Source organism: Oreochromis niloticus, linkage group LG19, assembly GCF_001858045.2.
Source record: "Oreochromis niloticus isolate F11D_XX linkage group LG19, O_niloticus_UMD_NMBU, whole genome shotgun sequence".
NCBI lineage: Eukaryota > Metazoa > Chordata > Actinopteri > Cichliformes > Cichlidae > Oreochromis > Oreochromis niloticus.
The window spans coordinates 18,186,707-18,206,932 of record NC_031983.2 but is presented as its reverse complement, the minus strand read 5'-3'; the positions used below and the strand labels follow the sequence as shown (position 1 = coordinate 18,206,932).

The 20,226-nt window shown below is 38.3% G+C and overlaps 5 gene segments (V, D, J or C); 3 read left to right on the top strand and 2 right to left on the bottom strand.

Annotated features, from left to right (window-relative positions):
* Positions 1-1,581: 1,581 nt before the first annotated feature.
* Positions 1,582-14,410, bottom strand: LOC106098051 (Ig lambda chain C region-like). The segment is given in 3 exon segments: positions 1,582-2,383; positions 3,813-3,917; positions 14,307-14,410. Coding segments are annotated over 3 exon segments (435 nt in total).
* Positions 4,217-4,861, top strand: LOC112843190 (Ig kappa chain V-VI region NQ2-48.2.2-like). The segment is given in 2 exon segments: positions 4,217-4,422; positions 4,515-4,861. Coding segments are annotated over 2 exon segments (375 nt in total).
* On the top strand, positions 10,779-11,514 carry LOC109195885 (Ig kappa chain V region 4135-like). The segment is given in 2 exon segments: positions 10,779-11,009; positions 11,098-11,514. Coding segments are annotated over 2 exon segments (387 nt in total).
* LOC109195905 (Ig lambda-1 chain C region-like) overlaps positions 12,575-20,226 on the bottom strand; it is a 46,656-nt gene continuing 39,004 nt past the window's right edge. Inside the window, 2 exon segments of the C gene segment in view lie at positions 12,575-13,254; positions 14,042-14,079. Of these exon segments, the coding sequence occupies positions 12,935-13,254; positions 14,042-14,079 (358 nt within the window).
* LOC109195894 (Ig kappa chain V-VI region NQ2-48.2.2-like) lies at positions 14,442-15,144 on the top strand. The segment is given in 2 exon segments: positions 14,442-14,638; positions 14,731-15,144. Coding segments are annotated over 2 exon segments (384 nt in total).

Here is a 20,226-nt window from a genome sequence, read left to right as displayed (position 1 = left end):
GCCGGAACCGATGTGGATGAGGGGATTCACCCCAGTGTCTTCCCTGTTTGCCCTGATATGAAGAAACCTGAGTAACCTTGAAGGTCAAATCTCAACAGCATCGTCACACCTGTTATGGCAGCTCCCCTCTAGATCGTGGCACTTCTTGTTCCTGCGAGCCTGGACAGCAGGCTCTAAGGAAGGATTAATTTAATAAGGCTAGGATAACCTGCAAGAGCAATTTTCACTAATAAAGAATAATGCTCAGACTTTTATCTTTACTGTTTCATTAAAGGTTAAAAAGTACATTTCAATAACTTAGACGTTAACTGCAGGAAATTGTATTAAGGCAATTTAGCAGGAGCAAAGTAAACTCAAAATCATGTATTAAAAATCCATCCATCCAATTTCTTCCGCTTATCCGAAAGCGGAAGCAGAAAAGCCCAGACCTCCCTCTCCCCAGCCACCTCCTCCAGCTTTTCTGGGGTAACACCAAGGCGTTCCCAGGCCAGCCAAGAGATATAATCTCTTCAGCATGTCCTGGATCTGCCCCGGGGCCTTCTCCTGGTGGGACATGCCCAGAAAACCTCGCCCAAGAGGCACCCAGGGAGCATCCTTGTCAGATGCCCAAACCACCTCAACTGGCTCCTTTCAATGTGGAGGAGCAAAACAAAACAATGATCACAAAACAATTAAACAATTACCTAAATTATATTTATCTAACTAACCTACTCTGAACTAATGTTCACTTTGTTCTTATCTTTGGTGAAGAGAGGTTGGAGGAAGGATGACCACAACTGAGTTGATGATAATCACCCAGCAGGAAAGCAGCCAGGCATCCAGTGGAAATGTGATGTACATCAAAATCCTTCTGAATTAACCATCTAACACAGCAAAAATGAGCAGATGAAAAGCCAAAATGTATTGTTGACAAAGACAATTCACATCACATTGAAACATTTATTCATATGATGATATAAATCATTTCAGGTTTCATGCATTTTATGTAGTTTTACTGACATTAGATTTGTCCTTATCACATTCTGACATAAATATTTAATTAATATTAATTAATTAATTAATATTTAATGTTTAATTTAATTTATTAACTAATCTTATCCTTACAAAAGAATTTCTTTTAAAATAAAATTATGCCTCAGATTAAACTGCGAATACAAATCCTTTAATTTTGATTGAGTAAATCTGCCTGCATACATATTTGATTATAACTTTATAAAGTTTTGGTAAAAAGACTATAAAAACATGTCAGCTTTTTTTCTAGACCTCTGTGTAATTATGGTTTAAATAGAATAATAAAATGCCCGAAAAATGTCGTCCTTCTCACCCCTTAAGAAACAAAAAAAATGCTTCTTAATATTATGGATAATTGCAATCTTTATTGACAGAAACATGAATCATTAATATGACATGTACAATCACATCCAACTGCTGAGCTACGCATATCACTCAAAGGTGTTGTTGTTTCAGAACATGTCTGTGAAGGTTCTCAGTCATCCAGGCCATCGTAGTCTAAGGAGCTTGGAAAACTGAAGAAGCTTGAGAGGTGAAACGTCTTCAAGCCACTTAAAGAAGTCCAGACGCTTTTCTTTCCAAGCTCCTTACACTTGTTTCAGAACAGTGTTGTTCTCTCACAAACAAAGCTTTATTTTTATCTACGAACACATAAAGATCAGAGTAGTAGGATTTTTGATTTGTCCCAGATGTTCAGGCCAGATGCAGCCCTGCCATCTTCATCTCCTCCCACTCTTGATTTTTCATGTGATAAGCAAAAAGGTTAATTTATAGTACACTGAACTCCAAGTATAGAGCCACTATATTTAAAAATAAGACAAAAATACTTGATAATATGGATCACTGCAAGCTTTATTGGCAAAAATACATATTGTTAATATGGCAGGTATTGGGTACATTCACATCCAGCTGCAACACATTTCATTCTCTATCTTGTTGTTATCAAATAATTACATCTACAAACTTCCAAACTCATATTGATCAGAGCAGCAGGGATGTATCTCCTGCTTCCTCACACTAAGCTCCTGTCCTGGACTTCAGCAGCCCCTCTAGCCCTCACACCGGCTCTTGTGGAAGGACTTGGCCTGCCAGTGGTCATGATGGTTCACCCTGCAGGAGAACACCTCTGCGTTCATCCAGTTCTCTTGGCTCAGCATCAGGGTGCTGCTGCTGCTGCTGTAGCGACTTCTCTTCTCTTCTTCTAAGCTGTTCAGGACCCCCTCTGTCACCTCTGTGCCATCTACCTCCCATCTCACTTCAGCTCCCTGAGGAGAGTAGCCGGTCAGCAGGCAGGCCAGTGTGACTGGGCCTCCAGAGAGCTTCTCAGAGGAGGGTTGAAGCAGAGAGACTGAGGGTCTGACCATGGGGCCAGCTGGAGGGAAGATCACAGACACACAAGGAGTAGATTAACTTCAACTGTAGGACAGATAGCTGACACGAGACAGTTATGATACATGACAGAGATTAACAGGCCTGTGGATTAACTGTATGATGATATTGTGATAAGACGGAGCGCTGGCAATCGTGGCTCAAGAGTTGGCAGTTCCTCTTGTAATCGGAAGGTTGCCAGGTCGAGCCCCGGCTCTGACTGTCTCGGTCGTTGTGTCCTTGGGCAAGACACTTCACCCGTTGCCTACTGGTAGTGGTCAGAGGGCCCGGTGGCACCAGTGTCCAGCAGCCTAGCCTCTGTAAGTGCACTCCAGGGCAGCTGTGGCTACAATGTAGCTTGCCATCACCAGTGTGTGAATGTGTGTGTGAATGGGTGGATGACTGAATGTAGTGTAAAGCGCTTTGGGGTCCATAGGGACTAAGTGAAGCGCTATAAAAAATACAGGCCATTTACCATTATAAATAATTAGTGAAAGTGCTGCTGTATTTGTTTTCTTGATGATAAAATTGAAATGTGTACAGGAAATGTTAAAGTTTGTCATCTGTTTGTTTCACTTCCTTTTCATCACATCAGACTAACGAACTGTAAACTCAACCGTTGAAGTGCATCTGTATGAAAACTAGTTCTTGCCGTCAACAGCATAAAATGTTACATCCAACATGGTGTCTCATATCATATTTTCAGTAAAAGCTAAGTATTACACAGTTATGATACATGACAGAGATTAACAGCATTGTGGATTAACTCTGTGCCTGATACTGTGATCAGAGTAGGGAGAGGAGGCAATAAATAAAGGAACAAATGACTTTAATAAAATTGTGTTTTCACACTCAATTAAAATCTGTGTGAAAGTTACAATAATTTAGAGTAACTGTCTTGTTGTTAAAGTTATTTTCTTGATGGAAAACAAACAGAGCTGGACTTGTGTTTGTTTCACTTCCTTCTTACTGCATCACACTAATAAACTATAAACTCAGCGATAAAACCGTTAATCTGTGAATGAATAAAAGATCTTGAAGGCCAAAATGTTTTTGTCCTGCTGACTGATTGTAGAAATAAATAGAATCAAAGATTCTTAGTGCTATATTTTCAGTCTCAGAACTTGTGGGAAAAAAATATTTATTCACAGAAATGTAAAAAAAAAAAAAACTTAATTAAAATGGATTAACTGAAAAAATTATTTACATTTTCAGTACTATAGAAACATTTAGTCATGATACTGTATTATAGAGTCACACTTTCTGATACCAAAGTTTCAATAACAGCTACCATGACTAAACCCAATCATATACACATCATGTAAAACACCCAGAATAAAATTAAACATACAATGCTTAAATACACTCTGATGACATATTCAAAATAATAATAGTATAATATTTTGTAGTAATGAGGAGATTTAGATACTTACAGTGAATGATGAGTTTGGTTCCTCCACCAAAAGTCCTCCACAGTGATACAAACTCATTAAGTGGCCGTACAAAAACCTCCCACACTCTGATCAAGCATCTAACCACTGAAAATTAATTATTTTCTCCATTAAACTTCACAGTTTACAAGGTAAAAAAGCATTTGCTATCAAATACATTTAACTCTGCTTTTTCTTAAACAATTTATGATCATTTTCATATTTTTTCTTCTGCTGGTTGATCCAAAAATGTGAAATATATAGTTACCAACAAATGTGGCATTTTAATCCATATGTTCAAAAAATGACCTCATCTTTTCTTATCTATTTGTCAGTATTCTGTTAGAATCATAATTATATCATATTAATTCATTTAGATATCAAAAGTATTCCTTCTCACATTGCTTTGTTGTGTGTTGAGAGCAGAGAAATCATTTCCATAGAGAGGAGGCTTTGCATCATCAGCTGATCCTCCAGAGAACTGAGAAGGTTTATAGTCCTGTGAGTTCAACACTGCAGGACTCACATCTGTCAGTCAACACAGCAGAAAGCACAACCACCATGACTCTCATCACCATCCTCATCTGGACGCTGACCTGCTGCTGTTTTACAGGTTCATTCACTCAGCAACATTTCAAACATGATGTGCTGCTTTTTCTCTCATTGATTTCTGCTGATAAATGAATGATTTGTTTTTGTCTGTAGGATGCAGCGGTCAGGTGACTGTGACTCAACCTCCAGTAGTGACATTTACTCCTGGATCCACTGTCACTCTGACCTGTAGGACCAACAGTGCTGTTGGAACCTGTAATAGTAAACATTGTATGTTTTGGTATCAACAGAAATCTGGACAGACTACTAAGCTCCTAGTAAAGCACGGCAGCATAATTCAGTCAGGAACACCATCTCGATTTAGTGGCAGTGGAAGCAGCTCTGACTTCTCTATGACCATCAGTGGAGTTCAGGCTGAAGATGCAGCAGTTTACTACTGTAAGAGTGTGCATAGCGGGCCAGTTATCACACAGTGATTTGTAGTCGTACAAAAACCTCCCTCAGTCACAATACACGACACACACGACACTGAGCTGTTACAGGAGGAACTGACTGCAGCTGGGGAGGAGACACTGACACTGACCACAGAATACAGAGCTGACAGTAACCCCACCAAGAATTACCAATCAATCAATTTATTTATAAGCACATTTAAAAACAACACAGGTTGACCAAAGTGCTGTATATAGTAAAAAAGTAAAAGGTAAAACAAACACATGCAAAGAACAAAACAAAAGCTCAGTCACAATTAAAAGCTAGTGAGTAAAAATGTGTTTTCAGACAGGTTTTAAAGATGTCGAGAGTTAGAGAGATCCTAATTTGAAGAGGCAGACTGTAGGTGCAGCAATCGCAAAGGCCTGGTCTCCTCTGTGTTTTAGTCTGCTTCTAAAAATTGTCATGGTATGCGCTGGCAGACCATGGTAATTTGGGGAAAATAAGACCCAAAATGCAGGAGTGTGCGATAAATGCAGTGCGTTTATTTACAGTGAAGTAAATAGTACACAACAATACATCTCTATGCGTTTCCAACTCCCATGCCGTGTCTTCTTCCCAGTGCTCGTGCTCCATGTCTCCGCTCCCGTTATACTTGTGGTCACAGCCCTCTTGTTCCCGCACTCGGGTATACGCAGCATCGAGGAGCGCTCAGCCACACAGCTATGTAGCTCCTCCGACGATCCAGATCAGCTGCAGGTGTGTGTGAGATCCTTCTCCTTGGGTGTGACCAGCCTTCCAACGGGAACAACCCTCCATGCCTGGTGCGCCAGGAAAACCAGGACACCACACACACACACACACACACACACACACACACACACACACACACACACACACACACACACACACACACACACACCACTACACAGGGAAACAAGGGACAGCAGTACAATAGACACACACCCCATCAAACATAAACAAGTCCATACAGTTGAGACAGTCCCTCGACCCAGGTCCTTGACAGGAACAGTCAGAAGTAACTTATCGGCAGACCTAAGAGTGCTGTTTGAAGTATTTCGGTTAAAAGATCAGAGAGGTATGATGGAGCTAATCCATTTAGAGACTTAAAAACAAGTAATAAAATCCTAAAATCAATTCTATAACATACTGGAATTCAGTGTAAAAGAGCCAAGACTGGGGAAATATGGTTGTGTTTATGAGTGCCTGTCAAGAATCTGGCACCAGTATTCTGAACAAGCTGAAGATGAGAGAGCAGAGCCTGGCTGATACCAAAATAAACACTAATACAGTAGTCAAGCCTGGATGAAATTAATGCATGACTCACTTTCTCAAAGTCAGCAGATAACAAAAGGTTTTTAATTTTAACAAGGGCCCTGAGCTGGAAGAAGCTGGCTTTTACAACAGAATTTATTTGCTTCTCAAATGAAAAACTGCCATCAAAGACCACTCCCAGTTCTGGACTTTTCCAGAGGGCCACAATCACCCTTAAGAGAAAAACGAGGATCAGAAGGTCCTAATCGTGTTTGAACAGCAGGAACTGACTGCAGCTGTTGAAAAAGAAGAGACTGACAGAGACCACTGAAAACAGAGATGACAGTAACCTCACCAAGCACTAAATACAAAATTAAACTGAGATATTAGATGTATTTTGGGAAACATTTTTAAATAAATGGTAAATGGACTGATTCTTATATAGTGCTTTTCTACTCTCCCGGAGTACTCAAAGCACTCTATACAACATGCCACATTCACCCAATCATACCCATTCTCACAACCACTTTCTCCATACATAGTGCTTTCTAAGTACATTCACACACATTTATACTCCGATGGATGCATCAGAGAGCAACTTGGGGCTAGTATCTTGCCCAAGGATACTTGACATGCAGACTGGAAAAGCCAGGGAGCAAACCGCCAACCTTCCGATCAGTAGGTGACCTTCTCTACCTCCTGAGCTACAGCCAACCTCGATAAATTCCCCCTGGCTTCTTTCTATTTGCGTTTACATATGTATTTGCAGCAGTAGTTGGTGCTTTATATGAACAGATGATTCAGATTTTTTTTTTTTTTTACGTTTATAGTCCTACTAGGCTTATGGATCATAACAAAAAAGATCTGTAGTATTATTAAATCTATTACACTGACAACACAGAAATCAGTCATAGTTTATTATAATTATTATTTGATTATTATTATTTGATTCTGGTGTTACTTTGCACCTGATAAATTGCTCTAATAAAATAATCTGCATCAAAAAGTCTAAATTGTTGACAATTCCACTTCAACCTTTTGCGGGTACATTTGAGTATTAATCCACATTAGTATAAACAGCTCTTACAGGTTACTCCAGCCTTCTAAAAGAAACAGACCCCCGGGGCTTTTTCCAAACCACTACACTGAACCCAGTTATTCCAAGCACACTGATCAAGAGGTAGTAATGTGCTTATTCCCTCACCCCATCTAAGCTTTGTATTGCTTCCTGGGTAAGACTCTTACAATCAGAGATTTAGTTAGACTGCGAGCTGATTCAGACACCCTGTACTGGGGTGCTGGCAGTGTTGTTCTCTCACACACAAAGTTTTTCTTTCCTTCTAAAAACTTTGAAATACATATTCATCCGAGTGTGCTCATCTCACACTGAGGTCCTCACCTGGGCTTTGGCATTCGCCAAACCCAATTCACCCTGCACACTGTCTCCTACAGAGGGACTGCCTGTGGTCATGATGGATGATTCTGCAGAGTCCACTTCTCCTTTCAACCAGCTCTACCAGCTTAGCCTCAGTGTGTTACTACTGCTCTTCTCCTTCGAACTGGTCAGAATCGTCTCTGTCACATTTGGGGGACCACAGGCCCTACTGGAGGTGAGAGCAGAGAGAAATTTAAAACCTGTTAATTTAACTCATAATGAACACTAGAAATGGGTAAAAAGCTTGACAGCCTTTCATTCAAGAGTCATAGCAGTCAACCACAGTAAGATTTAAAATTCAGGAATATTTAGATTATTGTTTATGTTGCTGTCAGTCATTAAAAAACACTTAAGGATGCAAAATGACAAGTTGCTGTCCAGGTATCTACAGAAACCTGGATAGCTTCCCAAACTGCTGTTTAACAAATTCAGCAGATGCGAATCTGGTACTCCAAGTCAGCAGCAGTGGATCTGAGCCTGAGTTCACTCTGACAATTGTTACGACCCGGCTCAAAAGCCGCAACATAAAAAAGGAGACGAATACCGGAGTGTGAGTGAGAAGAGGTTTTATCTTAAAATGGCATAGCAGGATGGCTGAAATGGCCACCAAGGCAAAGACCAGTGAGCCTTCTGGAAAGCCTGCCTCAAGTATGCTTTTATTCACACCTGACTAGGTGTGGCCAATTAGCAACAACTGAACACACTGAGGAGATTACGGGCTGCAGAGGGGCGTAACACCTCGTGCCTCAGAAGGGTTCCTCTAGGACCCCTAAATTTATTAAAAGCCCCTCTGGACCTTGATCCCTCAAACATAAGCTTTTCTTCTTTTTAATGGATTCACACAGAAAACTTAATCTGGATGATTTTTCCAATAACTCTATCATGTTGGGTTTTCTGAGATGCTGCAGATTATTACTGTCTGTGTTGGCATGATGGTGGAGTGTTCACACAGTAATTTAGACTAATGAGAATAACTGGTCCACTAAAGACAACCAGACTCATCAAGCAGAAACACAATGAACGAAAGAAACTAAATCAAATTAATGTTTTTTAGATGCAGCATTAACTTGAGTTTAAATAATCTATTATTGTGTTTAAGTACATGATTATGGTTAATGTAGCCCAGTTGATATAATTTACATATTATTGAATTTAATTAAATGCTTTACTTTACATATTTTTAAGATTACCAGCAAAAACAGTCTAATGTTGAGTGTGATGATGTGAGTATTTTATTATTTAGATTTTTTCAGTGTTGATATATAAACTATAAAAATCTACAGACCATATACAATCTAACTATGTAACTTATGTAAGTTTTTGTTCATGAATAAATTTAACAAACCCGCTAAAGGATGTTTTCCAAATATGCAATTGTTCTTCTAAAGTTGCAAAACCTGCACTGTGTACAAAGGAAGGGAAGGGAAATGAAAAGTGACCTCACAGTTGTCAAGTACTTATGAGCCTTATTCATGTTCATCAGTTTTCTTTTGTGAACTGAATAAAAACCTTGTTTGTCTGCAAAGAGTTTTTAAATGACATCAATGTAACACAATGGTGAAGTGAAAGCAGTGATCTGTTTATTTATTTTGGTGTTAGGTTTCAGTAGACATCATCTATTTATATAAATATATTTTTCATATTTTAATTATTTTCATATTAATAAAAAAAAGTTCTGATACTTGAGAGTAAATGTCTTGTTGCTGCAGTTATATTCTTGATAGATTTGGGTACTTATAATTACTGATGAGTTTGGTTCCTCCACAAAAAGTCCACCACAGTTATTTAAAGTCATTAAACTGGTCTGCAGAGAGGCTCAGGGTGCTGCTCCAGCTGTAGCGGCCGTCTGTCCCCAAGACAGCTGGTTGAAACCCCCAAGGATGTGCTGGTGCTCCCCACCTTCCAACCCAGCTTCCAGTTTGAGGGGAAGCCCCCGGTGGCCAAACACACCAGAGTGGCACTGCACTGTTTGTCTTCCTCTTTGGATGGAAGGACGACTGTGAGGGTGGGTCTCACCACACCCGCTGGAGGAGAAAGAGGGGAGAAGAGCAACCACAGACATAAGGATGAAAGCAGGAAAGAAATACCTACATGATCTTGAATCATTGTTGATTGCTGAATATTATTATTTCTGTAATGTTTTACAGTCAATAGCTCATCTATGTGACAATTTTTAATGTTACACTCACAGAGTTGAAACACTCATGTACAGTTTAAACTTTTTCATCTGCTTCTTTCACTTCCTTTAAACTACAAGTACAATCAATCATCCATGAACTCAAAGCTGGTCTGTGTTTACTGACACTTTTTATTTTGGGGGGATTCCATAAATTAATGTTTGAAAAAAGAAACAATATGGAAATAAAGTTATTTTCAAAATAAAAACAATAAAGAAATAGATGAACATATGTGACAATTAAAGCCTGAAAATAACCAAACCTGAAATATTTTAACTGGAAAATACTAAAAAGATATTAATTAACTTTTCAGAGAACCCTAAAATGAAAAGGGAGCAAAAGATTTTTTTTTTTTTTTACATAAATTCTGGTATTTGTAAATGTGAATGAGTTCTGATCTTTGGGTTATTTCGCAGACTGTGAGATCAACTTTGTTTCACAAATGATGAAAATGATCAGCAACAATAACCAAACTTAATCAAATACCTAAAAAAATAAAATTTTATAAAATGTTTTGTAAATCCTAGTAGTTGTGAAAAGTAAACATTTCTGGTACTTACAGTCAACGATGAGTTTGGTTCCTCCACCAAAAGTGTACCACAGTGATACAAACTCATTAAGTGGCCGTACAAAAATCTCCTGCACTCTGAACAAACCTGTAACAATTGAAAATGAACCTTTTTTCATGTAAAACATCACAGTACACCTTATTAAATACAGAAGATGATTTCACAAAAGTGACTTAAAATTATTTAATGAATTTAAGTCATGATTATCATAATTGTATTTTTAGTATTAAGAACTGAAAGATAAAACTTACTTTTAACATTACACATATTTATTTATTTTAAAAACACACGTACACAAAACTGTTTAAAACAGCAAAGAGAAACGCTTCAAGAAATATTAATTCCAAAACTATGACAAAATAATACAGACAGTTTTGCAAGTATATTGTATTTGTAAATACATCAAAATTAAGTATACAAACCAGAGTGCCATTTTAATCCAGGTGTTAAAAATATGTAAATTTGTTTCCTATATATTTTTCTCTATTCCATAAAATCATTAATGGTATTAGTTCAAAACAAATTTTCTTTTGATTTTGTGCCACAAAGTTTCCTTCAGTGTGTTGAGAGCAGAGAAATCATTTCCATAGAGAGGAGGCTTTGCATCATCAGCTGATCCTCCAGAGAACTGAGAAGGTTTATAGTCCTGTGAGTTCAACACTGCAGGACTCACATCTGTCAGTCAACACAGCAGAAAGCACAACCACCATGACTCTCATCACCATCCTCATCTGGACGCTGACCTGCTGCTGTTTTACAGGTTCATTCACTCAGCAACATTTCAAACATGATGTGCTGCTTTTTCTCTCATTGATTTCTGTTGATAAATGATTTGTTTTTGTCTGCAGGATGCAGCGGTCAGGTGACTGTGACTCAACCTCCAGTAGTGACATCTACTCCTGGATCCACTGTCACTCTGACCTGTAGGACCAACCCAGCTGTGGTCAGATATACTGATGGGGATCAGGGCATGTTTTGGTATCAACAAAAATCTGGACAGACTCCAAAGCTCCTAATAAAATATGTGAAAACACTTGAGTCAGGAACACCATCTCGATTTAATGGCAGTGGAAGCAGCTCTGACTTCTCTATGACCATCAGTGGAGTTCAGGCTGAAGATGCAGCAGTTTATTACTGTAAGAGTGCCCACAAAATAAACAGTGTTTGGGTGTTCACACAGTGATTTGCAGTCGTACAAAAACCTCCCTCAGTCAGACTGCAGAGACACTGAGCTGTTACAGCAGGAACTGACTGCAGCTGTTGAAGCTGAAGAGATACAGAACACAGAGCTGACAAAAAAGCTTTGTAAAAAGAAACAGAATGAAATTCAGATGTACTCTAGTATAATCTTATTATAATAAGCCGAAGTTAGTTGTTTATATATAATTGGACAAAATTAACTTCATTATAAATCATTTAAATAAAATTAAAAAAAATATATACTTAAAATTATCTCACGTATATTAAAATAGATTTCAACCAATTAATTTTGTATGCTTTGAATTTAAACAATAATAATAATAATAATCATAAATGCTATCCCCTTAATTGTAAATAATGTCTAACACAAATTTTCCATCCTGATTTCACTCTGACAGTCTCTCTGTGAAGGTTCTCAGTCATCCAGGTCATTGTAGTCTCAGAAGCTTGGAAAAGGAGCTTGACAGTCAGTTCAGGCTGATGATGCAGGGGAATAATGTAGTATGGGAGTGCATAAAGACCCAGTGTTTACACAGATAATATATGTTATATAATAAAAAAATAGTATTATTAAGAACTGTAATCAAAGTTAAAGATGTCCATAGCCAGGGAAAATTAAACAAGCAGAAAATGTTTGAAATATTAGAAAATGCTAAACTATAAAAATATGTTTTCAGCAAACTTTTAAAAACAACTCACAGAATCAGCCAACCTCATTCAACTTTTAGGTGCTACAATCTGAAAAGTGTCGAAACAGAAACAGATCAGATGATGGTACAAAGTGGGTCCTATAACAAGGCCATAGCAGCTTTCCTATACAAACAGGACACCATGGAAGTGCAAGGTTTTACACATGAGTAGAAGAATAATTGACTGATATCTCCAACGTTAATTGAGTATTACATGTGATGCAGTTGTTTTATTTTGAAGTCAGTTAAAACAAAACAAAAAAATCAACCAATCTTATTGTTAGAAATGAATCTCTTTAGAATAAAATTGTGCTTCAAAGGTAAACTTTTTATGCAAATTCTTTCATTAGAATTGAGTAAATTTGCCTGCTTACATATTTGATTCTGGTTTTATGATGTCTCAGTGGTTTTTGTAAACACATTAAAACATGTAAGCTTTTGTTTTCTAGTCCTTTGTGTCATTTTGTTGTAAACAGAATAATGAAATGTCTGAATACCGTCTTCCTTCTCAACATTGAAGAAAGACAAAAAAGTTTTATAATATTCTGGATAACTGCAAGCTTTATTGACACAAACATGAATCATTAATATGACAAGTACAATCACAACCAGCTGCTGAGCTGCACATGTCACTCTTTAGCTTGTTGTTCTTGTCAACACTTTACAGCAGTGTCGTTCTCTCACACACAAAGCTTTAATTCCTTCTACAAACAAAAACACATATAGATCAGAGAAGCGGGTGTCTTTCTCCTGCTCCCCACACACCCGGCTCCTGTCCTGGGCTTCAGTAACTCCTCTAGCCTTCACACCAGCTCCTGCTCAGGGACTGGGACTGTGTGTGGCCATGATGGATGACCTTACAGGAGTAAAGCTCTCCCTTCAACCAGCTTTTCTGGCTCAAGGTCAGGGTGCTGCTGCTGCTGTAGCGATCACTCTTCTTCTCCTCTGAGCTGGTCAGGACCCCTTCTGTCACCTCTCTGCCGTCCACCTCCCATCTCACCTCGGCTCCCTCTGGAGAGTAGCTGGTCAACAGGCAGGCCAGTGTGGTCGTGCACCCAGAGAGATCCTCAGGGGAGGGTTGAAGCAGAGAGACTGAGGGTCTGACCATGGGGCCAGCTGGAAGGGGGAGCAGGGACACACAAGGAGCAGATTAACTTCTGCTGTAGGACAGAGAGCTGAACATGACACAGTTATGATGCATGACAGAGATTAACAGCATCGTGGAAGAAATGGAAAAATAACAATGACAAGTAATGACAAAGTTGTAATTTTACATTTAAAGTTGGAATTTTCCCCTATGTCAAATATCTTTTTTTTTCTAAATCTGCCATAAAAGTAATTATATTGTACAGCATCTAGTTCCTACATTTATTTTCTCAACTGAAAAAATAAACCGTCTGTACAGACTGCCATCTGTTTGTTTCACTTCCATTTTACTACCTCAAAGTACTGAACCATAAACTCAACGATGGAAACGTTAAATTGCATCTAAATAAAACTCTTTTATTTTTTAAGGCAAGAATGTGAAACCTTTTTATCCAGCTAACTGTTTGTACAAATAAATAAAATCAAAGATTCCTCGTGTTATTTTCAGCCTCAGATATTGTGAAAAAATATTTGTTCACACATGAATACAAAAAAACTTAGTTAAAATAGATTTATTCAAAATATAATTTGAATTTTCAGAACTATATAAACAATCAGTCATGATACTGTATTATATATTCACACTTTCTGATACCAAGTTTTCAATAACAGCTACTATGACTAAACCAAATTATATACACATCATGTAAAACAACCAGAATAAAATTAACATACAATGCTTAAATACACTCTGATGACATATTTCAAAGAGTAATAGTATAATATTTTGTGGTAATGAGAAGATTTAGATACTTACAGTGAATGATGAGTTTAGTTCCTCCACCAAAAGTGTACCACAGTGATACAAACTCATTAAGTGGCTGTACAAAAACCTCTCACACTCTGATCAAGCATCTAACCACTGAAAATTAATTATTTTCCCCAGTAAACTTCACATTTTAGAAAATATTTATAATAAAAGTATTTGTGTTCAAATGGCTTTCTTTTAAAAGAAAACAATTTAGGAATGTTTTCATAGTTTTGCTTCATTCAAAAAGTAAAATCTACGCTTTCCAACTAACCTGCCATTTTAATCCAGATGTTAAAAAGAATCGCTTTTCTGAAGTATTTTCCAGTGTTTTGTTAGAATCATAATCATGTCATGACAATTTCTTTAGTTCTAAAAAGTATTGCTTCCCACATTGCTTTGTTGTTTGTTGAGAGCAGAGAAATGATTTCCATAGAGAGGAGGCTTTGCATCATCAGCTGATCCTCCAGAGAACTGAGAAGGTTTATAGTCCTGTGAGTTCAACACTGCAGGACTCACATCTGTCAGTCAACACAGCAGAAAGCACAACCACCATGACTCTCATCACCATCCTCATCTGGACGCTGACCTGCTGCTGTTTTACAGGTTCATTCACTCAGCAACATTTCAAACATGATGTGCTGCTTTTTCTCTCATTGATTTCTGCTGATAAATGAATGATTTGTTTCTGTCTGCAGGATGCAGCGGTCAGATGACTGTGACTCAACCTCCAGTAGTGACATCTACTCCTGGATCCACTGTCACTCTGACCTGTAGGACCAGCCAAGCTGTTGCTACCTGTGATGGTGAACAGTGTATGTTCTGGTATCAACAGAAATCTGGACAGACCACAAAGCTTCTAATAAAACAGGGGAACAAAATTCAGTCAGGAACACCATCTCGATTTAGTGGCAGTGGAAGCAGCTCTGACTTCTCTATGACCATCAGTGGAGTTCAGGCTGAAGATGCAGCAGTTTACTACTGTATGAGTATCCATGTAATAAACAGTGCTAATGTGTTCACACAGTGATTTGTAGTCGTACAAAAACCTCCCTCAGACAGACTGCAGAGACACTGAGCTGTTACAGCAGGAACTGACTGCAGCTACTGAAGAGGAAGAGACTCTGACACAGACCACAGAGCTGAAAGTAACCTCACCAAGCACTAAACACAGAATTAAATTGAGATATTACATGCCTATAGGGCATTTTGAAATAAGGATTTTAAAATGATCTGCTGTAATCAAGTCATTTTCTGTTACATTACATTACTTGACTGTATTTATATCAAGAGTTTTGCTGTTTCTATAAACAGATGAACCATAAATGTTTACATTTACATTCATATTAAGCTTCTTGGTGATGATGAAAACATATTTTCTGCCAAAAAGAGCTCATCTTTACCAAAAAATATTTTTTGTTACCATTTTAAAACTTTTGGGAAATATTCAGTTCACTAATGAGACAAAAGTTGAACTTTTAGCCAGTTTGCGTAGCAGTAAAACTGTCATGATCCTGGGTCTATGACCCAGCGTTTTGAGTTTATTGTTATTATTTTCCAGTTTCTGCTGTTTTGTATTTGTTCTTAGGGTTTGAGTTGTGTTCTATCATCCCTACCTGTGTCTCTCCTCTGTGTTCTGTTCGTGTCCCCAGTTGGTTGTGTAAAACAGTCTGTGTGTTTCCTGTTTTACTTTGTAGGTTTGTGTCTCGTTATGTCCATTAGTTCCAGCTGTTTCCCCTCCTGTGTGCTATTTCCTGATTACCTGATGTGTGTATTTATACTGCGTCTCTGCTTGTGCTCCTCGTCGCGTCGTCTGTGTTTCTCTGTGAATCTCTGTGTACTCTGCATTATCCCGTGTTTCTCCATGTCTCTCTGCTCCTCGCTCCGTGTCCTCCTTTTTGTATTAATTTTCCCAGTTTAGGTTTATGTTCGGTTCTGCTCCACACCTTGGTTTTGTGCACTGTAAATAAAACCCACTTGCACCTTCGCCACTGTCTGCTATTGGATCCTCCTTTCTCACCTTCATACGACTGCGGCCCCAGTCATGACAAAAACTAAGACTGCATTTCATAAAAAGCATCATACCAATAGTCAAATACAATGGTGGTAGTGTGATGCTCTACTTTGCTGGTTTGCTGCTTCAGGATCTGGATTAAATGCCATAGTTGATGATTTCTGCTCTCTGCAAAAAAATGCTGAAGAAGAATGCCCAGCCATTAATTTGTGCCCAACAGCTCAAGAGCATTCAGATTATGCAACAGGACAATGATCCTAAACACTCCAGCAAGTCCACCTCTGAACAGTTAAGACAAATTTTAAAAAGAATATTTTTGGAGTGGCCGAGTCAAAATCTGGATCCAGTTAAGATGCTTTGCCATGACCTTAAACCAGTCATCCATGCTTGAAAACCCTGCAGTGATGCTGAATTAAAACAAATTGCAAAGAAGAACTTTTTTCTTATTAAATGAAATCATAATTTAAAAAATGCCTTTTTAATTTAGCTGGCTTATGTCTTGATGCAAGATCAATTATCCAGTTTGCAAAATCCCCAAAATCAGATTCTGTTCATCTCAATGTTTGGTGATGTGAAACATGTTAGTGTGACAAATATGCAAAAAATGTCCTAGGACTTCTATCAAATCTCTTCTCAGGATCTTTTTCTTAATTCACTGGTAGTAGATCTGGTTCACAATACACTTGAACCATCAGTGGTATTCAGGCTGAAGATGCTGAGTATTACTGTCTGGGTGTTCACGGTGGTGGAGTGTTTACACAGTAACTTAGAGCTCCTCTAAATTTTAAGTTTGAAGGCTGCAGGGGCAGAGTGTTGGTGAAGAGACTGTGATAAGATTAACTGGCCCACGGAACACAACGAGGTCAAGCACAAACACAATGAATCTAAATGAACTGGAGCAAACTCATAGTTGCATTTACTTTTCATTTGTATCACCATAATTATTGTGTTTTCAAGTACATGACTGTTTAATATAAGTCAGTTGAGAGTGGCAGGAGGGAGAGGAAGGGGAGTAGGGCAAGAAAACAAGAGTTAAACTGAAAGTTGGTAAAAAAATAAAGATAATAGTTATTTGATTACAAATCTTCAGGGTCCAAACACAGTTCTTCTCAAAACACATCAGGTACCGGGTGTGGATCCAGATGTCAACTTTCAGGGTCCTGGGTTTAGTGTCCAAGCATATTGGGTGCCAAATGTCAATCTACGAGACCCACAATCAATGTTCCCTCTAAGCTGCGCGCGTGCGCAATTACGCACTGCTGGCACGGTCTCTGCGCACAGAAAATCTACATTGCGCACAAAAAAAAAATCTAACCTGAATTGAAATTAAAATTAATACTTTAACAATTCTGTTTTGCAGTGTTAGTCAGTAAGTGACTGGCTGCTCCTGTATGGGATTAGAACGATGCCACCATCCTATAGTCCAGCCAATAATGCGATTCACATTCGTATATACGCAGCTAATCAACGTCGTTGACAGGCTATGACAGCGTCCTTATGTGCCGACACCGGTGTTTTAGCTGGCAAAGCGGCTGATGTGGAGTGAAGCACGTTAATGACAACGTGTACAACCATTGGAGATGTGAGCAGGACAGACGGAACAATTGACGGAAAAAGTGTGGACTTTATACCAGTTTTTAAATTGTGTTGATAGGCCACGTAAAACCAGAGTTATGATAAAAATATATGCAATGTTTGGTTTTCTTCCTGAATACTATCGTTGTTTATATTTACTGCGGGAAGAAACGGTAAAAACTGAGTTTTATAAGGAAAACGCTCGAAAGCAATCTCTGCCTGTGAGCAAAAACAAAACAAAAAAACCCCCCCACCCTTTCCTATTGGTCGAAAAATGTACCATGTCGACCAATCAAAAAATGACATGGCAACATAGCATTTAGTTGTTTAGGAAGGGGGGGATGGTTTTAGGAGTGACGGCGGTGTTTTGAGATGTGAGAGATTTGCGATGTTTAGCTCAAATCTTGTGTAGTTAGTGTGTAGTGTAGTCAATAGTTTTGTTGTGTGTGTCAGAACAATGAGGCGACTACTGAATGTTACAGGTGTTACAGGAGTGATACATCTTCTGTTGTCAGGCCTGCAGGTATCAGGCTGTTGTTCTCCTTTATCTCATAGTGGACAGAAATTATTTTTTGGAGTGGCACAAATAATTTGTGTGGCATCAAATTTGATGCAGAACAGCTGATTGTTCTGTAAATAGAGATATGAAATGTTGAAATGTTTATTTAAAACAACGCCTTGGCTGCATTTTTAGGTAAACAGCTGCAAAAAAAAAGTTGTGTTTTCAAAATTGGAGTTCAAGTTATTTTTTACTTCCAATAGTGTTAACATACTACACAGGTTATGAACAAGATTTTTTTTTAATTTTCATTGTAAGTGGGCTAAAGCAGTTAATTAAAAGTAGTCTAACATAAATGTAAATGCTGTAATTTGATAATTTTAATAAACCATGTAACTTGGATGGATTCAATGCTGGCGTGACCACAGCGCACACGTCTAATGTCGCTCACAGTGGTCCAAGGGGCCGCTCAGGAAGTTTGTGTGTTCGCTCAGACACATGAAAAATTAGAGGGAACATTGCCCACAACCCTTATATAGGACGTCTGGTTCTGCTCTCTGTTAAAAAAGTTCTAACCTCCGATCCTATGAGTCTTACTCAGTAGGTAGTGCAGAGGTCAGCCAGAGCTGATGTGGGTGAGGGGATTCACCCCAGTGTCTTCCCTGTTTGCCCTGATATGAAGAAACCTGAGTAACCTTGAAGGACAAATCTCAACACCATCGTCACACCTGTTATGGCAGCTCCCCTCTAGATCGTGGCACTTCTTCTTTCTGGGAGGCTGGACAGCAGGCTCTAAGGAAGGATTATTTTAATAAGGCTAGGATAACCTGTAAGAGCAATTTTCACTAATAAAGAATAATGCTCAGACTTTTATCTTTACTGTTTCATTAAAGGTTAAAAAGTAAATGTCATAAACTTAGACTTTAATTGCAGGAAATTGTATTAAAGCAATTTAGCAGGAGCAAAGTAAACTCTAAATCATTTATTAATAATAAAACAATAATCACTTAAACAATTAAATACTAACTTAAATTATACTTATCTAACTAACCGACTCTGACCTAATGTTCAATTTGTTCTTATCTTTGGTGAAGAGAGTTTGGAGGAAGGATGAGCACAACTGAGTTGATGATAATCACCCAGCAGGAAAGCAGCCAGGCATCCAGTGGAAATGTGACGTACATCAAAATCCTTCTGAATTAACCATCTAACACAGCAAAAATGAGCAGATGAAAAGCCAAAATGTATTGTTAACAAAGAGAATTCACATTCACATATATGGATCCACTGTCACTTTGAACTGTAAGGCCAGCGAAGCTGTTCTAAGGTGGTCTAGTGGTGAAGAGCAGATATACTGGTATCAACAGAAATCTGGAAGGACTCCAAAGGTCCTGATAAAATATGCAAAAACATTTCAGTCAGGAACACCATCTCGATTTAGTGGCAGTGGAAGCAGCTCTGACTTCTCTATGACCATCAGTGGAGTTCAGGCTGAAGATGCAGCAGTTTACTACTGTCAGAGTTACCACAGCTGTGGGGTGTTCACTCAGTGATTTGTAGTCGTACAAGAACCTCCCTCAGTCAGACTGCAGAGACACTGAGCAGTTACAGCAGGAACTGACTGTAGCTGTTGAATTGGAAGCAAGACAGTCCAGTGAAGATAAAGCTGACTGTAATATCAGCAAGATTACACAAAGTCATGTTCTGCACACATTTCCTGAAAAGAAAAACAAAAGTTGGCTGTTTGGATACAGGAATTCTATTTACATTATTAGGTGGCTAAATGTAGAATTCACATAGCATCTAATTCAGTTTGTTGATTATGGCCAAAAAATATATTCTAATTTTCTTTACTTGTGTGTAATATCACCTGCATTCCAATTTTATTCTAACAACAGTTCAAATCATTAGGATCCCCCTAAAAATAGATCAAACACTTTAACATAACTGATAGTGACAAGCCTGATAAACAAAAATTAATGTGACATTTATGAAGCACAGTTGTCCAGTTCCTGCTTCTAAAAGACATCCCCACAGTGTGATGCTGCCACCACCATGCTTGACTGTAGGATGAGTTGTGCCGAATTTCCTCCACACATGATGTTT